This window comes from Cuculus canorus, chromosome 1 (genome assembly GCF_017976375.1).
Source record: "Cuculus canorus isolate bCucCan1 chromosome 1, bCucCan1.pri, whole genome shotgun sequence".
Lineage (NCBI taxonomy): Eukaryota > Metazoa > Chordata > Aves > Cuculiformes > Cuculidae > Cuculus > Cuculus canorus.
This window is the reverse complement of record NC_071401.1, coordinates 97,549,740-97,571,484: the sequence shown is the minus strand read 5'-3', so window position 1 is coordinate 97,571,484 and position 21,745 is coordinate 97,549,740. Positions and strand designations below refer to the sequence as shown.

The 21,745-nt window shown below is 42.4% G+C and overlaps 1 protein-coding gene across 2 annotated transcripts in view; it reads left to right on the top strand.

Annotated features, from left to right (window-relative positions):
- Positions 1–21,280, top strand: part of HUNK (hormonally up-regulated Neu-associated kinase) — a 59,093-nt gene extending 37,813 nt beyond the window's left edge. Inside the window, exons 6-10 of one of the 2 annotated variants that reach the window (XM_054055250.1) lie at positions 4,505–4,640; positions 9,172–9,340; positions 10,427–10,510; positions 15,685–15,748; positions 18,082–21,280. In XM_054055250.1, coding sequence (XP_053911225.1) covers positions 4,505–4,640; positions 9,172–9,340; positions 10,427–10,510; positions 15,685–15,748; positions 18,082–18,728 — 1,100 coding nt within the window. In that variant the 3' untranslated portion in view covers positions 18,729–21,280. Of the gene's footprint in view, positions 1–4,504; positions 4,641–9,171; positions 9,341–10,426; positions 10,511–15,567; positions 15,749–18,081 lie in introns of both variants that reach the window. The other variant, XM_054055241.1, reaches the window with a different exon arrangement.
- Positions 21,281–21,745: the final 465 nt, after the last annotated feature.

Genomic DNA, 21,745 nt, shown 5'->3' with positions numbered 1-21,745 from the left:
TGCACAAAATGGGTATTGTAATGTTCTAGCATGTGCTCCGAAGCCTCACTGGGTAAATTGAAAGAAAGATTATACTGACTGCTTTGTGCTGCACTGATCTAGGTGCCAATTCCTGCATCGATTGCAAAGTTACTCTTGAATTCAGGGACTTGCATGTCAGTAAACATTTTCAAAGTCTGGCAAAAAAGTTACCTAACTTACTTCCTAGAGTAAGTCTTTACCAAGAAAGAGCAATTGTATGATGGCTGTGTAGTTTCTTTAAACCAATGGACAGTTTCACCTGCCATCATTTTCTTTCAGTCATCTTTAAGTGGGAGGTTTCACTGACCTCACTGGGACAACTCATGGGCTGAATCACCCACGGAAGTCCTGTACGACACCAGAACTTGGATAGCAAAAAAGATAACATTACTTTTGACACATTTCATTTTACTGTTTCATTCATTGTACCATTTTATAATGGAGGTCAAATTTTGTCGCAAATTCATGTCTGTAGCATTTGTAGCTCACTGACACCATGGTTTCCAGTGAAAATGGTGTTTTGTTTATCCTGTAAGAACTAGAGCAGCTTCAGCTTTCAGAGATGATGGTGAATTAATGGAATGGATTTAAACGTGTTAACCTTTACTCACTGTGAACAAAGGTGCACGTTAGTTCATGATCTGTCAACGGCCTTGTGTGTTCACTGACATGGCAAACTGTGATTTAAGATGACATTTGTTCTTGCCACGGTTAGGCTTTGGTTCAGTAGGTAGAAACCCTGCTCCTCTGCTCTGTGAATTGCTCGGTTCATTACCTTCTTAGGTTTATGTATCCTTTTCTTTAATAGAGTTTTCTTTTTCTGTAAATTCGTGTATAGAGTAGAGATTTTTTGAAGGAATCTGTTTTGCTTAATCGGTACACTGTCTTTCAGTATTTAATTTCAGTTACTGAACACACAGTCCTATTGTAAAAGTAGCCAATCCTATCACTAAGCAAGAGTATGTTTTATTTGTATTAGTTAAAATGTTGGGTGACCAAAAGTACTCAAAGCAACTGTGTAGCAACAGGGAAAATTTGGAGTTAGTGATTGATTTTCCCTTTAGGAAAACGTTTTTCATTAAGCTTCTTAAACAACACAGCTATGTGATTATTGATTTTAGGTGGTGAGAGTTCAGTTGCTCAGGAAGTTGTTCTTCACCTTGCACACATTCTTTTTTTATCCTCAGTTTACCACTTCTGTGTGTTCATGTTCTTCTTTCTGGAGCAGAGAAATGACATGGAAATGAGAAGAAAAGCCATCTTCTGTCCATGCCTGTAGTTTGGAGGAAGGATTTTGTAAGGTGGAGCTCTCTCATGGCTTGTGAAATGACCTCATTGCATTTTCTCAGCTGGTCTTTAAGCAACACCTGTACACCTCATTTTAACCAGGCACACCCTCACAGTGAGAGCAAGACACTAAATTTGTGTCGTTCATACCAAGAAGCATGAAGACAGCGGAGGTCTTGTAATCCCCATTGAAACACGCTCTTTTTCTGGTCATTGCTTGGCTCTGTACATCAAGGGAAGTCAAGAGAAACAATTTCTCATGATGCTGGTCTCACATTTATCAAAAGAGCAAAGTTTGCCCCAAAATTACACCATGGGAACAAAATTCCAGTGGGTACAGGTCACCGGCTAATTAGATTAGTGTTGTCCTCAACCTCGTCGTAAACAAGGCCTCACATAATGAGGCCTTGGCAGAGTGGTTCACAGCGCCCTTTGTTCACCAGCCTGCTTGGTGCAGCAGGAAAATGGTTTCAGGCACAGTGGGTCCAACGATTGATTGAGCAGCTTCGTGTTTGCTTCCCAGGGGATTAATTTTGCTGTCCTGCAGCCACAAGGCTAACTAGAAAAGCCTTCTCTCCTCCTCATACCATCTGACAGCTCAAGTCAGCAAAAGTGCTGTTACTCATCTTGTCTGCATCACGCAGGTTCACCTGGCTGGGGACCCTTCTCAGGGGAATCTTCTCCCCAGAATTAATTTCTCCTAGTCTGGATCTGTGTTCTCTGTGCCGCTTCACAAGCCTCACTTAAATAGTCTGCCTTTTGCAGAGAGGGTGGTTGAATATCACTGGAAGTTGAAAGTTCAGTATCTGAAAACAGAATGAAGCCCATTAATTTTACTGTACTCTCTTAATTTGGCTAAAAAAAATTAGACTTTTTAAGGCAATAGTCACTGATTTGGGGACTGAGGTGGTGGTGATGGAGGGGGAGAGTGATGGTTTGGGGGAAGGTCATTTATTTTGCTCTCAATCACTACATGTAATTTCTAACAGAGAGATGGAGGGGTGTTGGAGAGAGAGAAGATAAAATGGAAGAACAAGTGGTTTGTTGTTTGCCATAATGGGGGGTTCTGTGCCCAAGAGGCATGACGGGGGGGCACACAGAGAGCAGACGTTATCCACTTCCACCAGTTTTGTGAGCATAGATACAGGCTTTTTCTCCTGCTTCCACAATATTGCTGTTGTAGGAAAATACCAAAAAATGGTAGGCATGATTTAAGCAAAGTATCTCACGTAAATCAATTATTTAAGACGAGAAAGCTTAGAAAAAAACCCAGCTGATGCCTAACTGAACCAGTAAATACATAATTGTAACAGTGTCGCTTCCACATGCAAACTTCTGTGTTGAAATCGATAGCCTCTCAGAGCCCTCTCCAGCTGATACTTCATCTTTGCAGGATGTTGAACACCGAGGTTACCTGAGCTGTTAGGAGACCTGTTGGGTCTAACCCTGATTTATTTGAGGCAGAACTTCCCCTTCCTTCTCTGACGCCCTGCTGTGGTGCTTCAGCCCAGCTACCCTGTCACGTACTGTGGGTGAGGGGTGATGCGGGTGGAAGTGGGGAGATAAAAATGCTGAGGAGGACAGTCAGGCAAACACAGAGGAGGGCAGCAGTCTCCTAGAGGAGAACCTGTGAAGGGTAGAGGTGCTCTGCTTAGGTAAACGTTGGTGCCCTTTTCTGGTGAGAACGTTGTGGCCCTACCAGCAGGTGTGTTATCCTTAAATTGCATATGGGAACAGGGATTCACAATGGTTTTGTTCTACTGCTGGTGGAGAAGACACATTGTGGCTGCTCTGCTTCAGAGTAGGGGGTGGCATGGTGCCATGTGAGCGTGCTGTGGTGGTGTGACCGAATGTCTGTAAAGTGGAATGGGAAGAATGGCTAATAATTTCACGTTTTTCTAGCACTGAGGTATTAGCATGTCCAGTTGGCTTGTTGATCTGCTTAGTAACAGAAGCCCTTAAGGGGCTTGGTTTGTCTGTGCTGAGCTGAAGTAGCTGTGTAGGCGAGGCTGTACTGCAGCTTACCTAGAAGACACATCCCAGAGCACACCATCCTGTGCCACAGTGGTCCTGTGCTGCCGCTGCACTAGTAAGGAGGCAAGTAGACACAACACGCTCAGGAGAGCGTAGGAGGGGAACCACAGCTCTGCTGTGGAATAATGTGGAAAAAAGCCCCAAGGTCCTGTCCTGACCTTGAGAAAACTGTGCTGCAATAATCACTTCTGCATCTTGCTTGCTGTTGACTTCATTTGGGACTCACTTGGCATCATCTCACTTGACTTCTCTCCTCTACAAGATCATTCCAGTCTTGGTTTTCTCCTGAATTAGGTTTCTTTATCTTTCATGCAGGGACTTGTAGAGGATGTAGTTGACGCTTTGCTGTCTTGGAGCTGATAAACTGAATCTGGCCTTGATAATTTGAGGAATAAAGACCAGACCTTGTTAAAACAGAGTATTTTCAGTTCAGATATGCACTTCTTTTGAGTCTTTATGCAAATTACTTTATTTCATTGCTCCTAACTCTATAAGAAGCACATGATTTAAAAATATCAAAAAAGTACTTTTGTACAGAAAAGTACTTTTGAGGGTTTTTGCAAGAAATTCCCAAGGGATGGTTGAATGTCACTGAAAGATGAAAGTTCAGTATCTGAAAACAGAATGAAGCCCGTTAATTTTACTGTACTCTCTTAATTTGGCTGAAACCTCCTGCAACTGATTGTAGCTTGGATGGAAGCCAGGAGAGAATTTGGCCTTATAATGTCAAAGGGAGCCCAGTTCTCTGTGTCTTTCCTGCCAGCTCTGCATCCCTTCTCTCCACTCACCTCCAGTCCATCTCCTTCTGCTTTAAACACAGACTGAGTGATTTGCCCTGACCTAACTCCAGCCTCTTGTCCTCATACAAAAATTAAGTTTTGGCTAACCTGCTCTGAAATTTCAAACAAGCTCTGGAACAAAAGGTGCTTTTTCTCCTCTCCATTATGCCTCTATAAATCATTGTGACTATAAATCATTGTTTATTTTACTTACTAATCCCTTATCAGGTTTTCCTTTTTCTCAAGTACATTAAAGCATACCATAAGGAGAACTTTCCTTTTTAGTATATTCTTGGTCAGGATACACACCTGTAATAACTCAACTACCGTGTTAAGTCGTAAAGCATATGACATAACTGTTGTTTTTCTTGATTTCTTCACAGCCGCCATAAACTTCCTACGATCTCTACTAGAGCCAGACCCTGCAAAGAGACCCAACATCCAGCAGGCGCTTGCAAATCGATGGCTTAATGAGAATTACCCTGGGAGAGCACCGCCTAATGTCACATATCCAAACAGGTACTAGGCAAAATAGTGGAGAAAGCCTGCTACAGAGTATATACATTAAAACATAAATGACTGTGGCATTGTATTTTCATTCCTTGTGTGATGGCATCCTGCTGCATTTTTGGGGATTGCTTGTGGGACTCCATCCTAAAAGTTGTTGAGATTGGCCATTGAGTATATGGTGCTTAAAAATGGTCAAAACTAATACCTTGCATTAGAAGCTGGCATATGATGCATTATTTGCAGGGTGGTCTGAGGTGCAGATCATATTATTAATTGGCTCCAGACCTTGGAACGGATATAAGTGACAGGTAAATCATCAGTTCTGATTTTCTTCTTGTTTGTCAGTAAAAGCCAAGCTACTTTTCCACTATAGGCTATGCTTGTTTGTGATACGTACGTGAGGATATGTGGATTAGGTAAATATGCAAACTGTGATAAGAAAAGTCAGAATTAAATAATCTTGCTTTGTTGATTATTGATCTTGAATATCTGTGCAGTGCTGAATGCAAGACTAAATGCAAACATAACAAATCTCACGGCCAGTCAAATATCTATCTAGGGAAAAAGAAAAGAAAGATACTTGTGGTCCACTTTGATTAGAAGTAATCTTGCTTGACTTTAAACATCTAAAGTGTAGAGTTGACACAAGAGCCAGCCAGCCTGGGTTCTTGTTACAGTCAATGGAGAGAAATAAGGGCACTTTCTATGGAATTATTCATCTGACTTCTTTTTGATTTTGCAATAGGATGACTTTGTGCCCAGGAGATCCGAGTTCTTCTCTTGTGACTGTAAATGGAGCCTCAGGCAACTCACTTAGAAACATATGTCTGTATTTGATCAGATAAAACCTCCTTCCTGTATCAAAGCCCTCCAGCTGTGTCTCATACACAATCTTGTCTAATACCTTCGGAGGATTCACTGTATGAGTTACTAGCTTGCAGGCCAAGAGCCTAAGTAACACTGGGGCAAAGACAGCAGCTTAAAGCTAATCTTGGTGCTTAAAATTTGATAGTACCCCAAAATTTCAGTCCTAGCTTGCTAAGAGGAGAGTCCCTAAGTGAAGAATGACCTCTGTAGTTTACTCTGATATCAGATGTAGTGTGTGCTTGGGGGCATGACAACTTACTTTTGCCTGATTGCCTGAGCCAATGTCCTCCACCAAAAAAGTATTTGGTGTTCACCAGCCAGGCCATGTCTTTGTGTCAGTGCCCTGAACGACTTGGTCCCATAGGCATGCTCAAGCCATGTATACAGTCAACCTTCAGTATTCAGCCCAGGTCACAGCTTTGCTGGTGTCTCCCATCTGTTTTCTCCTCTGCTCCACTGCTAGTAAGATGAAGAGAGTGTGTTTCAGAGCCATGAGTCCAATTCCTGTCAGGTTGAGAGGCACCTTCAGCACCCTTCTTGCTGCTGAAGCAAGTGATGAGTCCTGCCACTACTTGATTATGCTTGGACTTGAGCACAGGAAATCACGTTGAGCCCTGAATCTCAGGACAGCCTTTAGAATTTTTTTGAGACTTTTCCCTTTGATATTGCTGTTGACTGGCTTATAGGTCACAGCCCACATGGTCCTGGCTCCTTCCGGAGTCACCTCCCTTTTTCCCTCTGCACTGACAGGTAACAGAGGTGCCCTAATTTAGCAGCAGGCATTTCCCTTCCAGGGGCAGTGTTTTAACTTTGAGTATTGCATCATGGAGAATCATGGTGGCTATGCCTTTCTTTGACCTGAGGAGAATAACGTATCTCCCACTCTCAAAATAGGGTTGGGTAGATGTTGAGCAGCTTGGATGCCTAGAGGCATCACCAGAGCCATCCACTGAAACAGGGAAGGCAAATGTGAGGCCAGCTGCCTGCAATCCCCAGACCTACATGGACAGAATATAAAGATGGCCCCTACAAACAATTGTTTTGCAAGGAAAAAGAATGAAAGCAGGCAGACCGATTATCTCAATGTTACTGCCCCAAATTTAAGGGCGATTGAGTTAATTTGCAAAGCATGCTATATGCAACAAAAGGAAATCTGAGTTTCCATGGTGCATTGGGCTGTGCTGTAGTACATATGGACATTGTATGGTAAAGAAAGGGAAAACAAGTGTAAACTGAATGAGTCATTAAGCTAATGAAATCACTGTCATAATGAGTCTAATCAGTCTACTAAAGGTGGCATCTGTTAAGTGAATGTAAGCGTAATTGAGAGCTCTATGGGTAATTTTTTTGCTGTGTGAGTCTTATCTGCAGAAAAGAGGGAAAAAGAGAGAAATATGGCTTTAATGTGCTTCCAAAGTTCTTGCAGGTATGTTTTCTTTCCTCTAGTTTTGAGTTCTTAGCTTGCAGTTGTCTGGCTTTAGTCAGATTGTGGTGGCAGTATACCTTCTAGAGCCTGCTTATTGGTGCAGTTAGGTGGGTACTTTATAGAAGAGGCTGGCCTCTATTAGATGGAATAGCTGTGCAATGCTCTTTATTTATGGAGTGCTCATTAATAATTCCCTCCTAAAGTCAAGTAAATCAAATGAAAGAACAGAAGAAAAAGCATTAATGAACTACAGAGAAGGTGTATATTTCCTCATGCGTATATATGTATATGGTGATGGCAATAACACTTTCCTGTTATTAGCACTTCTAAAGAGATCCTCAGTGTGGAAACGTATGTTTTGCTCTTGAAAAAAAAATCAGTTACTTCTTAATTCCTTTTTCCTAGCACCGCTTTTGTCATGATTTTAACTGAAAACAAGAGAAAAGTGGGTACTCCTCTATCCAAACCCAGGTTTTATATGACGCTCTAAAGTATAAAAGCCATACAGATTTGATAATTCACTTCATTCTCTGGATAGTATTTCTTTATTTTAATTAGTTTATGCCATAGGCTTAACTTAGCTAGAATTTGTCCTACTGGAGCCTAACAGGGAAAATACTCTTTGAATTTGTGGTATTTAAAGGCATGGCTAGACTCCTTTTGAGCATGCCTCAGAAAGTGCCACTAAAGTCAGCTTCAACAAAGTTTCTCCAGGTTTTGTTGGTGTCCAGGTTTGGTTAAGATGTGTCAAAACAGTTCTGAAAAAATGTACTATAGAATTTTCAAGGAATCACTTCTTCTCTTAATCCTACTTTTATAACACAAGCAAGAAGCTGTGTTATGTTCTTACAGTGCTCTTCCACTACTTTGGACATACCACCTGTTGTTCCCAAGACAAGAACTTGGTAGGAAAAGGGAGAGCATGGAGGCAAGGCGGAAGAACGGCAGAAACTGCATTTTCACGAGAATATTCTCCCAGGGTTTTTATAAGCTTGCTTTTATTAAAGAAATTCCCCAAAGGCAAGCAAAAATGTCCCATTTTGGTGAGCACTTGAAGTAGAAATTGCTTGAATTTCTTTTGCTGTCTAGATGCTTTAGTGTGCAATGGCCAAGATAAGTTTTGCTTTTGAACTCAAGAAAACCCCCAGCATTCCTTAGCTGCAGAACGAATGTTAATAAGCATACTGAGTAAAGGAAAAGAGTTGAGATTTTCCAGACACTTTTACATCTTGTGTAAGTTCTCTACGTCAACCCAGACTGTTGACAGCCATTCGTCACATTGCGGGTGCACAGGACAGGGGGACAGCCAGGCAGGAGTGGGAAAAGTAGAGAATGGTCCTTTTGAAGGGGGAAGGCAGGTTGCAAAAAAAGCCCACAACCTAATCTCCCCTAAGTTGCTTTAACTAGATTTTAGGAGCAACAAATATCCTTTAGAAACCAAACGAAACCCAGTGTTTCTTTGGAGATGGATGGGAGTTGACGGGCACATCTGGGAAGCTGGCCAGCACATTTAGAGGTCTAAATAGGAGCAGAGCTCTTTGGAAAATCTGTTTTTAACTTAGACTGAGAAGATGCTTTGCTGTTTCCACAAGCTGCTGTACTCCATTATTTCTCGCCTTGGCTGAGTCTGTTACAGACTTTAAAAGACAGCACATATATAAACGTGTTGTATTTGTGCTTTCAACTGACATAAGCATAGGAATAGATTTACCAGTTTGTGAGCTGCTGTAATAATCCTCCTAGTATGTCCTCTCTCTCTGGGATGAAATTCTCTACCTACTTACAGCATGAACATCATGCAACAGGTAAGGGGTGAAGCTGAATGCTGTAGTGTTTGATCACAAGAAAAAGGTCATTTCAGAAAGCAAAACATAGCTACCTCAGCTGTATTTTACCTCTTTTCCTTCAAAACCAGCCAGATGATCGTCACCAGTCAAAATGTTGGGTAACAAATGGCAGCATCCTGAATGTCATGGAGCCATTTCAGGTCAGGTAGAATTTTGAGGTCCCTCTGACTTGGTGGGAAGAGTGCCATTTGTTCAGCTATCATGGCTTCCCACAGTGCCTGTGATTCCTAAATAGTCTGTCCTTCTCGTACCTGCTCACAAGAGAAGAGAGTGAATCACACTTGGGTTACTGAGCCTTTTAGGCCTCTTCTTTATGCTCTGCCATGTCCTCTGTGGCTGACAAAGCTCTGTTGCTGGGAGGACGATACAAATGGTGTGCTCTGCCTTTCTCTCTGTGCAGAATTCACCTTGAGGACCTCAGCCAAAGTGTGCTGCTCCATATGACCGAGAAGCTCGGCTACAAGAACAGCGATGTCATCAACACTGTGCTCTCAAACAGGGCAAGTCACACACTTGCCATCTACTTTCTACTTAATAAGAAGCTGGAGCGCTACTTGGCAAGCCTTAGAGTAAGTAATGCTTAATGCCAGTTCTTTGGACAAGTGTGGAGGAGGGTGAAAAAAGTTCTAAAATGTTCCCTGCTGGCTGGCATTTGACTTCAAGTCTTTACCTGAGGTAGTTTTTTTTGTAGTTTTGTGGCAGTAACCATGAAGGGGAAGTATTCCTTGCAAACTAATAACAGTATTTCAGATAAGAATATGTCAGATTGCAGAGATAATTGCAGATAGACTTTATGTCTCACAAGTCCCTGTTTCCGTAGGAGATCTCCTTCAGCTAGACAGTTGCCCTGTAGAAAGCAAACTGTTGCCATGCAGAGCTTTGTGATTTGTGGCATACTGTGACCGCATGTTGAGATGATTCTGCTTGAAATATCAATAACACAGTGTAATTTGATACAGGGGGTCAAGAAGAAGCTTAAGAGCTGTTAAGATTTTATTTAGTTTTTAAGTGAAAACTTAGCTGAAAGTTTTACATCAAAAAAAACAGGGATATAAAGTCTTCTTATCTCTTGCCAGCCTTCCTGGTCCCTGAGTATGGCTTGGGGGTCAGAAACACTGCTGATGAGATTGCCGAGCAGCTTTCACTAAGGCAGGAGTCTGCTGTCACATGTTATTCTTCCTTGTACGTCTCAGGGAGCTGCATTTTCAGACCACGTTTTGCATGTTACTTGTTGGAGAGCTAGGATGGGTACAGTGCACAAAGGCAAGTTCCCTTCCATTGGCTTCTCCACGCAGCTGCTTGTGGTCTGGCTGAGGGTCTGTAGGCTCCTACGTGACTGCATGGGCAGGAGAGTGGGTTGTATGGAGCTGTCTTCTTGATGTGTTTGCTTGTTAGAAAAATTATCCCCAATGGCCTTCCTTCCATTCTGACAACAGCTTAGATTTTTTTCTTTTCTCAGCTCTTTTAGCAAGCTTGATTTAATGATGATGCTATCAATTATATTCAAAATGCAATGGGCCAAATTCACTCTCTATGTAAGTTGATGCATCTCCACTGAATGCCAACTGTGGATAGAGTCCATTAAACAATAATTGAATGTTAATTTTCTCTAATTATCTTACATAATTTTCTTTTCTGTGCCTGTCTCTCCGCAGAAGCCTGAAGGCCAGGACAATATTTGCCACAAGAACCAACTATACCAGATAGAAAAATACAAGGCAAATAAAGACTCCTATGAGGTAAAGCTTGTTAAAGCACATTAAGGTACTCTGAAAGCAGACTGAATTTGAGGATCCCTCGCGATTGTGATTAAGGCAGTGGGTTTCTGGACCTATGGAGAAAAAAATGACCTGTGGTCTTGCGTGTGCAGGACAAATATTTTCCTCTTTTTCTTTTTTGTTATGAAGAAATGAAATTTTTAGAAGCTCTGTTTAGCAAAATAATACAAACTTCTTCAAGGAGCTCTGTGATTTCGTTTTGGGGTACAAGTTGTAACCAGGTGTTGTAACAAGACTTATAGCTATTGCCTTGTGTCTCAAGACCTGAGAAACAGCCACAGTGGCTGTTCCTGGTGTCCTGGCCCAGTCCTGGCTTGACTACCGGAAACAGTGAAACCTATTAGCATAAAACTCTGCCCAGGTTAGTGTTTTTTGCTTCTTTGCAGAAGTGATGCAGAACTAGTCTACTGCATCGTGAAGGACTGCCCTTGGCCAGAGAAAAGATTTAACCAGATTACCTTTCTCTCTACTGGTCTCCAGTCTTTTTGTCTGCAAATAGAGAATGTAGTTTGTATTAAAAGAAAACATGTCAAATAATAGGAGTCTTCTTATGGCTGGATATTTCTTCACTGCCTGATTTTTTGCCAAGGACCAAAATTACAAGAGTAATATGAGCTGTGCAAGTCTTACCTACCAACGCGAAGAGCAGTATTCCTGAAGAGTTCACCTATTTCAAAAGCTACTCTTCAGCTACTCTTCATGATCTAATTGCAGAGGCGGGTTTGTATCATGGCTAGTTTTGCTTATTTTAAAGACTGCTTGCAAGACAAGCTGAACTGCAAGCCAGATGGAAATACCAAGGCAAACTACATCTAATTGTTTTCTTACCTAATGAAAAAAAACACCTTACTTAAAACACAGTGGGTAGACCCAATGAATATAATATTTTGAAATACTCTTTAACAGCTTACTCCAAGCTGTTGCAGGGCAACCTTCTCTTGGAAACCTAGAGGTGAATGCTGTAGGTGTCACGTGGTGCATCCTGATGCTTTCTGGGCCATTTTCTTCTAGCTGTTGGTGTCAGTTCTCTGTGCAGTGATAGGGAGCTGCGGATGGTTGTGCCTGCCATTGAGGCATTAGCTTACAGCTTCTGTGAACCTATCCTGTGCGGGGGAGTCTGCAGCAAGGCCTGACTGTGCACCCACACGTAGCCAAGAGAGAAACACGTGGTCTGGTTTGATGGTGGTCTTAAAATCCCCACACTCCTAGAAGGAAACTGGTGTTTGACTTCCATAAAAATAATTGAAAACTAGCAGTAATGCTGCTGTATAACCCCAGTTGGGTTTGTAGGCATGCTTAGGGATAAAAGCTCCCTCCCAAGCCTCTCAGAGTACACAGTGTAGCTATTTAGAGGATGAGGGGGTGTCATTTCTTACTTGAAATAGTTACCTTGATGCAATCACAGTGCAGACACTGCAATAATAATAGATTATATTCTTTTTCTGCATGGGCATAGCTGAATATAAGGCATGTTTTATATCACTTTAGCTGTATTTACATAAGGGGATTTGTGTTACCCTTACTGTACCAGGCCAGCTGAAGCAGAACATGTGGGTGAATACAGACCCTGGGATGCTACTGCTATTGGCGACTATGGCAGACATCTCTATGAAAATGCCTTTATGTGGGTGGGGACACAGCCCTGGTAGTGTCTAGTTCATGCTACTACGGTCATTGCGTGCCCAATGGGACTCAGGGGTAGGGATTTTGTAAGCTCAGAGAGGTTCATGGGCTGCAGATCATCCTCCATTTCCAGAGAGGGATGGGAGGCACTGGTCCCTGGGCAGACACTGCACTGAGAGCGTAGCTGCATGTTGCCATGGGAATAGCAGGGAGAGCAGAGCTGGTCAGGTTCAGCAGCTGACTGAATTTCTTCCACCTCTACTCCAGCGATGTGAAATAAGGACCTGGCCTTAGGCAGGGGGCTGCCTGCCAGCAGCTGCCCAGCCCCTCTCCCCTGTTTGGTTTCCTAACCTGGAGTTGTGTGGTCATTGCACCAGGGCTGAGGGTGCTGGGAGCTGCTGCTAGTGCTAATTAATCAGGCTGTTTTGCAGGCTAATTTCATTTTAGTGTTCAGGGCAGATGGGTGGCACGAGGAGGAGGAGGAAGGCAGCACCCTGTATCCATCTCTGTCTTTGCTGGAAAGGCCTCAGGTAATGAGCTGTTGTCCCTGCAGCGCATCCAGGGGAACAGCACTGGGGATACTTGCCTCCCACAGAGTAGCCAGTGGGCTCAGACTCGTGGAATATACATTTTTTAAGAACCTGTGTCATTGTCAGGCCAAGGTAAATACCTTTATCTTCCTTTCAGATCTGTTGCTGGGAATAAGAGTAGGTTTTTGGGTCAAGGTCAGGACAGGAAATAGCAGAAGATGATGTAATGCCAAACCTATTCAAGTATAACATACCGGTAAAAGCCCTACATTGTGCAACAGCATGCCATGTTGTGGCTGTACATGGTACAGTGGAAAGAAATTTTTTTATCTCCCCTGAAGGAAATCTTCCTTTCCTTTTCAAATATAATAGTATGTGGCACTTTGGGAAATCAAGATTTTGGTTGTTTCCCTCTCAAAACCATCATCGAAACAATGTAAGTAAGTTTAACAAATACTTTTAAGTCTATTTACAATGTTCATCAAGGGTAAACTAATTAATTACCAACACTGCATATGTGAGTTTTCTTTTTCGTGGGCGCTTTTAATTGTGCGGTATGACTGTATTACTGCTGCTTAGAAAACATAACAGCAGTGTGAAGGCAAAGCCAGGGGCATTTGGCAGGTGAAGAGCTGCGGCTTGACTCTTGCACCATTAGGCCAAAAATATTGCAGCATCAAAACATCCTGCATTCTGACAGATGCTGCAGCAACCAACATGAAAATTCTTTCCTCACCTACCCAAAATAGCAGAAAACTGCTAACAATCTTGATCAACTCTTTTAGGCTTAATATAGTCACGACTTGATCTCATCCTCACAAGTACCTTTAAAAAAAGATACTTGATAGAGCCGAATCTCTCCTGAACTTTGCAGCAGAGTTTCAGAGCCTTGACAGGGAAAATACTGTAGTGGGCTTAAAATTAACTGTACGGCTCCTACTGACTCTGTTGTCATCGAGTGTTGTTCACACAGCATTATTATTATTGCTATTGTTGTTATTACTTCATCATCATCAGTAGTGACTGTGCTTGCCAAGGTAACGCCTGGAACCAATCAGGCATTGAGTTGTTTGAAGGACAGCACAGGGAGGAATAAGTGCTGGGTGACAGAGGTGTCTTAAGCCTCTAAAGACAAGAGGAAAGACATAAGGTGGATGAAGAGGTATCACGCAAGCAAAGTGATGATCGCTCCATAACGCTTTGGTTTGTTTCTGTGGAAAGGTGAACCTCCCCATGGTGAGGGACGGATGGAGAGAGGGGTGGGGACAAAAAACACATGCGCAAAGGGAGACTGAAGTGAAAACAGTGAGAAGCTCACAGAGGGTCTCTGCCTCTTCCAGGTCACCTAACCACTTCTGTAACGAAACTAAAAACCCTAGTTCATGATTCACTGAAACTCTTCCTTCCGAATCCCATAACTTCTGAAAATTCAAAGGTTAATGAGCCCAGTGGTGCCCAGACACCATCTGTGTGGAATGCTGAACTCTGTCTGAGCTGGAAATGATTGCAATGAGTGCAGCCTGGATATTTTCCTCCTAAATGTCTTAATATGTTTCCAGGGCTGTGTAGTAGCCCAAGAGAACCCAAGTTGTCTTCTGCATCTTTGTTTCCCTCTCTCACATATGCATGTTACTTTGCATTTGAGGGTTCTGATAGGCTTCACGTCAATAAACTTTCAATAGAAAATCATCAAGCGAGCCAGCCCTTTGGCAGTGCGTAGTTATTAGACAAAATACAGGTCTTGGCACATAATTGGATGGAGGAACTTTGTTGCATTTTTGAAAAAAGGTTTGTAGTTAGAGTGACTTTTCAATAAGACACAGCGAAACATGTTGCTTGAATGAGGATTACAACCACTGAGTGCCACACAAATGCCCCTTTAAAGAAACAACTCCAAAGCAAACAAAACAAAAGCCCTACTTCTTTGAGATTTACATCTAAAATCAGACCACACAACTTAGTTTCAGAAAGGTAAGAGATTATTGAAGTCTTTGATGGATACCAAATTATTGACCACAAACTTGATGCCTGGATTTTAGAAGCTAAGTGAGACTTTTGGCTCCCCCTGAAATTAGCAGCAGATAAAGAGTGTTATGCAGCTCGCAAATCTAGTGATTCACCTTAAAGAAAGATACCTTAAAAAAAGAATTTCCACTTGGCAAATTGGATTCCTCATCAGGGTCCTACTTCCAGGTTCTGTTTTTCCTCTGTTGTCACCAGAGATCAAAGCTATCTTTTAGGATGTATGGGCTTAGAATCCTACCTTTGTCTGCCTTCCCTGTCACAAAAAGGAGTTAGGGTTCAGTGAAGGGTTGGGTCAGAAATGTTCTCCCCCCCCGTGTCTTGTAGAGTTGCAGAGATGCTGTAAAAGGAACATCTGTATTTCTCTGGATCTGGTTTGGGAAGAAGATAAATTACTCAAAGTGTCTAAATTTCTTTAAAGCTTTGCAGCTCATGTTTTCAAGTGTTAGAGGAAGTGCAGTAAAGAGAAATCAAAGAACTTTTTTTGGTGCTTAAACAGGGGGGCACGTTTCAGGTATGGAGGAGCACAAACCTGTATCTGCTTGCTCTAACAAGGTCTTCTAGGACAAATGGCCTCTGAGGAGAAAGCTTTCCCTTGCCTTTAATTTTCCAAAACTGATTTTCACACTGCCTGAATGTCAGAGCAGATGGGAACCATGAAATTGTGTCAAGCAGATCAGAGGAAAACTAGACATGGAAGATTCAGTTATTTTGAGTAGCCAGGATAAGTTCCTTATAAATGTATATTTTTTAATTTGGCTTTGGTAGCTGATGTGCTTCTGAGGGTCATTCAGACTTCGCTTAAGTAAACTAAATTGTTGTTGTTTGTTTTATAACTTAAAGGACAAAAACCTCAAAGAACAAGACAGGAAAGGGGAGATTCTTCACCGCCAGCTCCCAAAGAAAACTGAGAAAAATCCAGTTGCATATAGACAGCCTTCTTCCTGTCTTATCTCACAGATACAGAACACCAAGGCTCTGCTGAAGGACCGGAAAATCACCAAGGCTGGAAGTTCAGAGAAAGGTCAGTGGGAGAAACACCGGTGTTGTGTCCCTGTGCACATGTTCATGTGTGGGCACATGAGGTATTAATGAGAGTGTCTTGTGTTGTGTGTTTGTCAGTAAATAGTTGTGGGCTCGCATTTGCTGTCTGCTGTGGAGGTGGTATATGAAGGAAGACTGGATAATGTAGTTAAACATTGAACAAAACGTCCTGAGAAAACCATGACAATGTTCAACCATCATGAATCCTCACTTCTACTTCCTTTTTATTTGACAGAATTCCTACAGTGTTTTAAAAAGAGCTTGATCTCCCTATTTATATGTACTTATACAAAATCATCTGCACTTCACACTGGTGCTTTGAAAGCATCAACACCCACCCCAGATCACTGACAAAGCAAAGCTGATAGACAAGCTTCTTCCTACTGGCAAATGCATTTTGCTAAGAGGGGATTAAGGGGCAGCATGGGAAGAAATCCCTGATTCTGAGGAGAGTGGTGGTAGCGGTGGCATCCCTGGGAGAACCATTGGGCAGCAGCTTATGGTGGAGGAAGGGGAAGCAAGCGGCCAAGAGGAAATGCAGGTGGAACTGCCAACCCCAGCAAATTTCAGGCAGCAAAAGGAGGAGGAAGAGCGCTAATAGGGAAAGGAAAGACAAGACAGAGGAGAGCAGAGCATGAATCACACAGGGTAGGAGGCAGCCTGCAAGGGATGGGTGAGAGCTGCTTGCAAAAGAAGTGGAGGAAAAGGGGAGTCACTGGGGAAAACGGGGTATTGGTAGCACACACATAGATGGGAGAAACTGATGATGTAGCTGGCTGTTAAATCATAGAATAGTTAGAGTTGAAAGGGGCTTTAAAGATCATCCAGTTCTAACATGATCACTACAGAGCAGAGGGGGGAAATACGGTGATATGAAGCGTTTACTGTGATGTCAGGTTATTTACAGTAGTGGCGTATGGTGGTTTTATGCTCACTCTTGTAACCCGATAATTTATTATTTGATGTTTTCTACCTAAAAAAAAAAGTCGAAATGATGTTTGTCTGGCAGCACAGGTCTGCGGAGCTGGTCAGAAATGGGACGTACTTCTTGTGGAACATGTAAAAAACATTAAAAAACAGTCATTTTGTTCAGAATTTGTCATCTCTTTTGGAGGGAGGCACAGAGGGAAATAAACTTAGTTCATTTTTTTTCTCTTCAGGTTTCTCCTTGCTTTTTTGAACTGAAACGCGAAAATCATTCAGATCTCAGCTAAATCATTTCTCTCATTACAGAAACCATGTTTTGACACTTCTTAAATGAAGTGGTCAAGTAATTTTGACTAGTTTTGGAAAGAAACTAGACAGATTAAACCTGGTCTGCTTTTCCCAAACAACTCTCAATGTGAGTGATTTCATCCCGTACATTCATTCAGGTCTCAACCCCCGCCAAGACCATCCCTTTCAAAAGAATCAGATGTGAGATTTGTGGCTGTGACATGAGGGCTGGCAGACCTAAATTATTTATATCCCTTTTAGATGGTTTAGGCCAGGAGAACTCTCAGACAGTGATTATTAACTGTGAGTTCACTATTCTTTCAGTTTGGGGGAACCTAGCAAAGCAGACTCTTTGGATAGCTTTCCATAAAGGCAGCCAAACACATTTTCTTGTGACTAGCTTGGCATAAGTGAGTGCCAGTACCCTGACAGCAGCTCTTTCCCTGAGCTGTTTTGTTTTACTGGGCCAAATCTTGCAAAGATTGTTCCATTTGTATTTGATCCTTGCTGGAGTAAGATTCTTGCTGAAGTCAATGCAGCAAATCTGTTCCGACTGTAACAGCCTGAATCTGGCCAGTGCAACTACTTCATATTCACATATGTGAAACCAAGAACAGATTTTGTTCCAAAATGCAAGAGAAGACATTAGGGATAAACTGACTGTTGTCCCCTGTATCTCTAGGTATGTCAGTGAATACAGTACGCAGACCCAGTAAAAACCATGCAAAGTTGTGCTAAGAAAGGAGGAATGTGACATTTCTCCAAGATGGCCTTAGAGGATATAATTAATACAAACACCTGAAGACCCCTGTGGTTTTCCATTTCATGTCATTGTCTTACTCAGTTTAAGCACTCTTTATGCCTTTGAGGAAAGTGGCAGATAAATTACCCCTGAAACAACAATGTAAGTATCAAATGAGAGTCAGGGAATTGGACTCGTGAGAATATCCTTAAGACCATTTGTTTTAGCTAGTAGCTTGGTCACACAATTCTAGAATTTGTTAAAGGTGGTGTTGGACACTGTCTACCGTGAGGCAGAGAAGGCAGTGCTATTAAATGCAATCTGCTCTTCTCTTACGTTTTCTGATTGCTTTGCAGACTCTAGCGGTGGGGTAAGCCCTTTCCATGAACCCTTGGCAACCAAGACGGGCTGCGTCACTTCCAGCTCCCTGGAGTACCTCGAAGTCCAGCAGCCGCCCCCCAGGACCCCTCGGCTCCTCAAGAGACAAGAATCCCCACAGCAGGAGCCAGCCCGGATCAGTGGCCGGGCAAAGGACTCTCCTCTCATCCTGAATATCGTGCACTCCTTCGAGTCGGTTGACAGAGAGGACCAAATAGACCAGGTTTCCCCCTCTCATCAGTACAGGATTTTAGGCTCGCCAATGAATTTTCCTTACAAAAGCTCAAGTGAAAGGACACTGTCCCCACTTTTTCAGCCAGGGAGTACGTCTCCTGTCCACCCCACCCAAGTCTCTTTCACATATGAAGAAAAAGCATATCCGGCAAAGGAAGAAGCAGTGTCCCCTACTCAGCTGGTTTCCAACAATCCCTTGGGCAGCCCTAACTGTGTTAAAAGCCGAGGCAGATTCCCCATGATGGGGATTGGACAGATGCTGCGGAAGAGGAACCAGACGATGCAGTCAGCAAGTGACAAGCCGCTGGAAGCAAGGATGCCTCAGCTGCAGCAGATGAGCCCCACACAGATTTCCTTCAACACAGCAGATACTGTCAGTGGTCAGTGTTAGTCAGGCATCCAGGGATTTGCACTGCTGTCCTCTGGGACCTAACTTTTAACAATAAGGGAAAGCCAGAGGCCTGTTACTGTTGCTATGTAATATGCTTCAGTGGTCCAATGTAGACAATCAGAGGTCTGCTTGTAAGGAAGGTGTGGTCTTCTATATTAAAGTTGAAAGAAAAGGGCTCCGCTTGTGCAGTTAAGAAATATTGGCATTTGGAATCTGACTGTACAGTAAAACATGCCTTGACAGAGCTACCTGAATATGTATTTTTGCTGCTCTCATCTAGTATTGCAGTAAGGTTGAGTGGAAGAGCAGTGAGCATGAACAGTGACTCATCAAGGTAAGCTGTGTGGTGCCATGAATACCTATCCCATCCAGAATCTGTGGTAAGACTGCTCGTGTTCCATCTGCCTGTGCCGTGCAGTACACGGTACTGCTACAGACATTGTTAATGTAGCTAGGCAAGTAGAAAAACTCAAGATACTGCATCCAATAACAAGCACTGCCAAGGAGTTGAAGTTGGTAGAAGCTTGAATAAAGACACGAGTGATCTAAACATTCAAAAGTGGGAGTATTGGAAGTCAAAGGAGATTTTACTGTTAATTACATAAAGTAGCTAATAACGCAATCATTTTTTTTTTTCCTAAAGAAAATGATGATTTAATGTCACTCAGAAGAAACATGATTATTTTAAAACAAGTTTCATCACATGGAAATTCACCGCGTTAGAGACCTGTTCCTTTAATATGATGGGTCTGCAAGCAGATACGTCAAACAGCAATCCGAATTGCAACATGCTGTGTAACAATCCAGTAACCTCCAAGTTTTGCAGCTATACTAGTTCCATGGCACACCTACATGTAGGACTGTATTAGTCCCTGTCACAGCAAGACAGCATTGGACACCCCTGAAGGCTTTTCTGAGAGACTGCAGTGAATTAAAAAAGACTAATAAAGGACACATGAAACCGTACCAATGCTGTTTTATACTGCACAATTGGTAATGCAGTGCTTACCAGAAGTTTGGTATTATTATCAGTGGTGAAGATTAGCTTTCTTAAAAGGCACCATGTTCTGCATATTGGTCTCGTTTTTTTAAGTAAATGATACATCTAAGAGGTTGGCAACATTCTTTTGGTTCTGCTTTTGTCTTCAAACCATTTCCAAATCAGTAGGTTTAGCCAAAGACCGCTCTTTTCTTTTGTCTGTACCACACTTGCATATGAGTTTGTGTGTGCAGGACGTCTCAACAAAGCTTATTCCAGTCTGATTCCCAAGTGGGCAGTCCTGGCTTGCATAAACCCTGCTACTGTCCTCCTACTTAATGCAGATTCGAAACCCAGGCAGCAGAGGTGCTGTCTTGGAATTGTTGAATGATAGGGATTTTGCGTTGCGAATGTAGGTAGAGTCCTAGCCCCGTTTTCATCAAAAATTTTGCAAACAATTTTGTGTCCCTGTTGGTTTGGTGTCTGTGCAAATACTGATGGTTGCCTCTGTTTGAGAAGCTTTCCTTCCAGTTTCATGAGAAAAATGGGCAGGGACTGGGGGAGGATGGCTGGCAGAGGCAGGGATGAAGATCCCCAGCAGAGCCCCTAGCTGAGCACACGTTCCCAATTCTCGGCATAGAACAGGCCTTACACCAAAGTCTGCAAGGAAAAAAAAAAAGTGAACAGGAATCCAAATACTGACAGAGCAGAAAGCTGGACTGTTCGGTATTTTGAATGGTTACTGCAAAAGCAGCAGAGCGTGAATGGCCAGAGCACCCTTCTCATCCCTGCAGATGGGACCTTCACCTCGGCTCTGAAACTGCCTGTCATAGAATCACCAGGTTGGAAAAGACCTCTTGGATCATGGAGTCCAACCTGTTCAGTACAGAGGAGTCTGTATGCGTCTTGTACTCTTCAGTGTAGTTAGTGAGGACACTCACCTGTGTGGTAGTTAAACTACCTGTAAAATAATGTACATTAAAAAAAATCCCACTGTGATAAGAAAGATGGCCCTGAAATCATTTTACTAATTTTCACATTGAAAAATGTCATCTTCTGTTTGTACAGAGCACCTGGGGTCCATTTTAGCTCTTCTTTTTGTTTATAAACATAAAAGCATTTTCTTTTTCTTCATGCTAAGAACACATTAGTGCTGAAAAGCTAGTGAATGGAGACCACTGAAATCCCGTCTTTTGCATGCATTGAACTTCGGTACCTGAACAGATGGGAGATACTGACTTGAATTACAAACTCAGGTTTATTTGGAACCCAATAAAAGGTTGGGAGAGGCAGGAAAGAGACATGTATTTTTTGTGGAAAACCCAGTAAATATGTGTAAGAATCAGAATGAAAACAGAAATGTTAAATCTTTTACTATATTTATAGAGAATATATGAGTACTATACTGCTAAAACATAACCATGTATCTAGCTTAGACAGTAGCTATGTACAGTCAAACTGCAGTGACCATAGAAAGGATTTACAGTAGTGGAAATTACAGGGGAAAAAATGTATTTGTTATTATTATTAAATATATGTACTTTTTGAACAAGATTGCTATGGACTGCTGACTTTGTTTGCCAGGTCACTACGTAGCAAGGATTATCTGACTACAAAAACAACCAGCAAAATGGTGAGGTGACAAGAGGATTACCAGCACCTTTACCTTTACCCATCAAAGATTATCCCTTTGAATCTGGCTGCTGACTTGCCTGTAAACCCTGAGAGGGCTAATAGGCACAAGGTGGGATTTCCCTTGCTTAATGTTAGTCCTCTGCAAGTTGTGCATCTGGTTTCTGGTCATTACCCAAGGTCTGTTTGTCACCAGTGAAGGCTGATGGTTATCTCCAGTTCTTCCCACATTAAAACAGAGGCCCAAAATTGTGGGAATGAATTGCTGCTGAGCAATGCTTATCTGTATCAAGGTACGAGGGAGGAAGTATGTTTGGCCAGTTCAGATGAGAATACAGCTTTTAGACAGCCACAGGAAGTCACCCCCATACAAACAAAAGCACTTGCTGATAGCTTTCTGCACCTC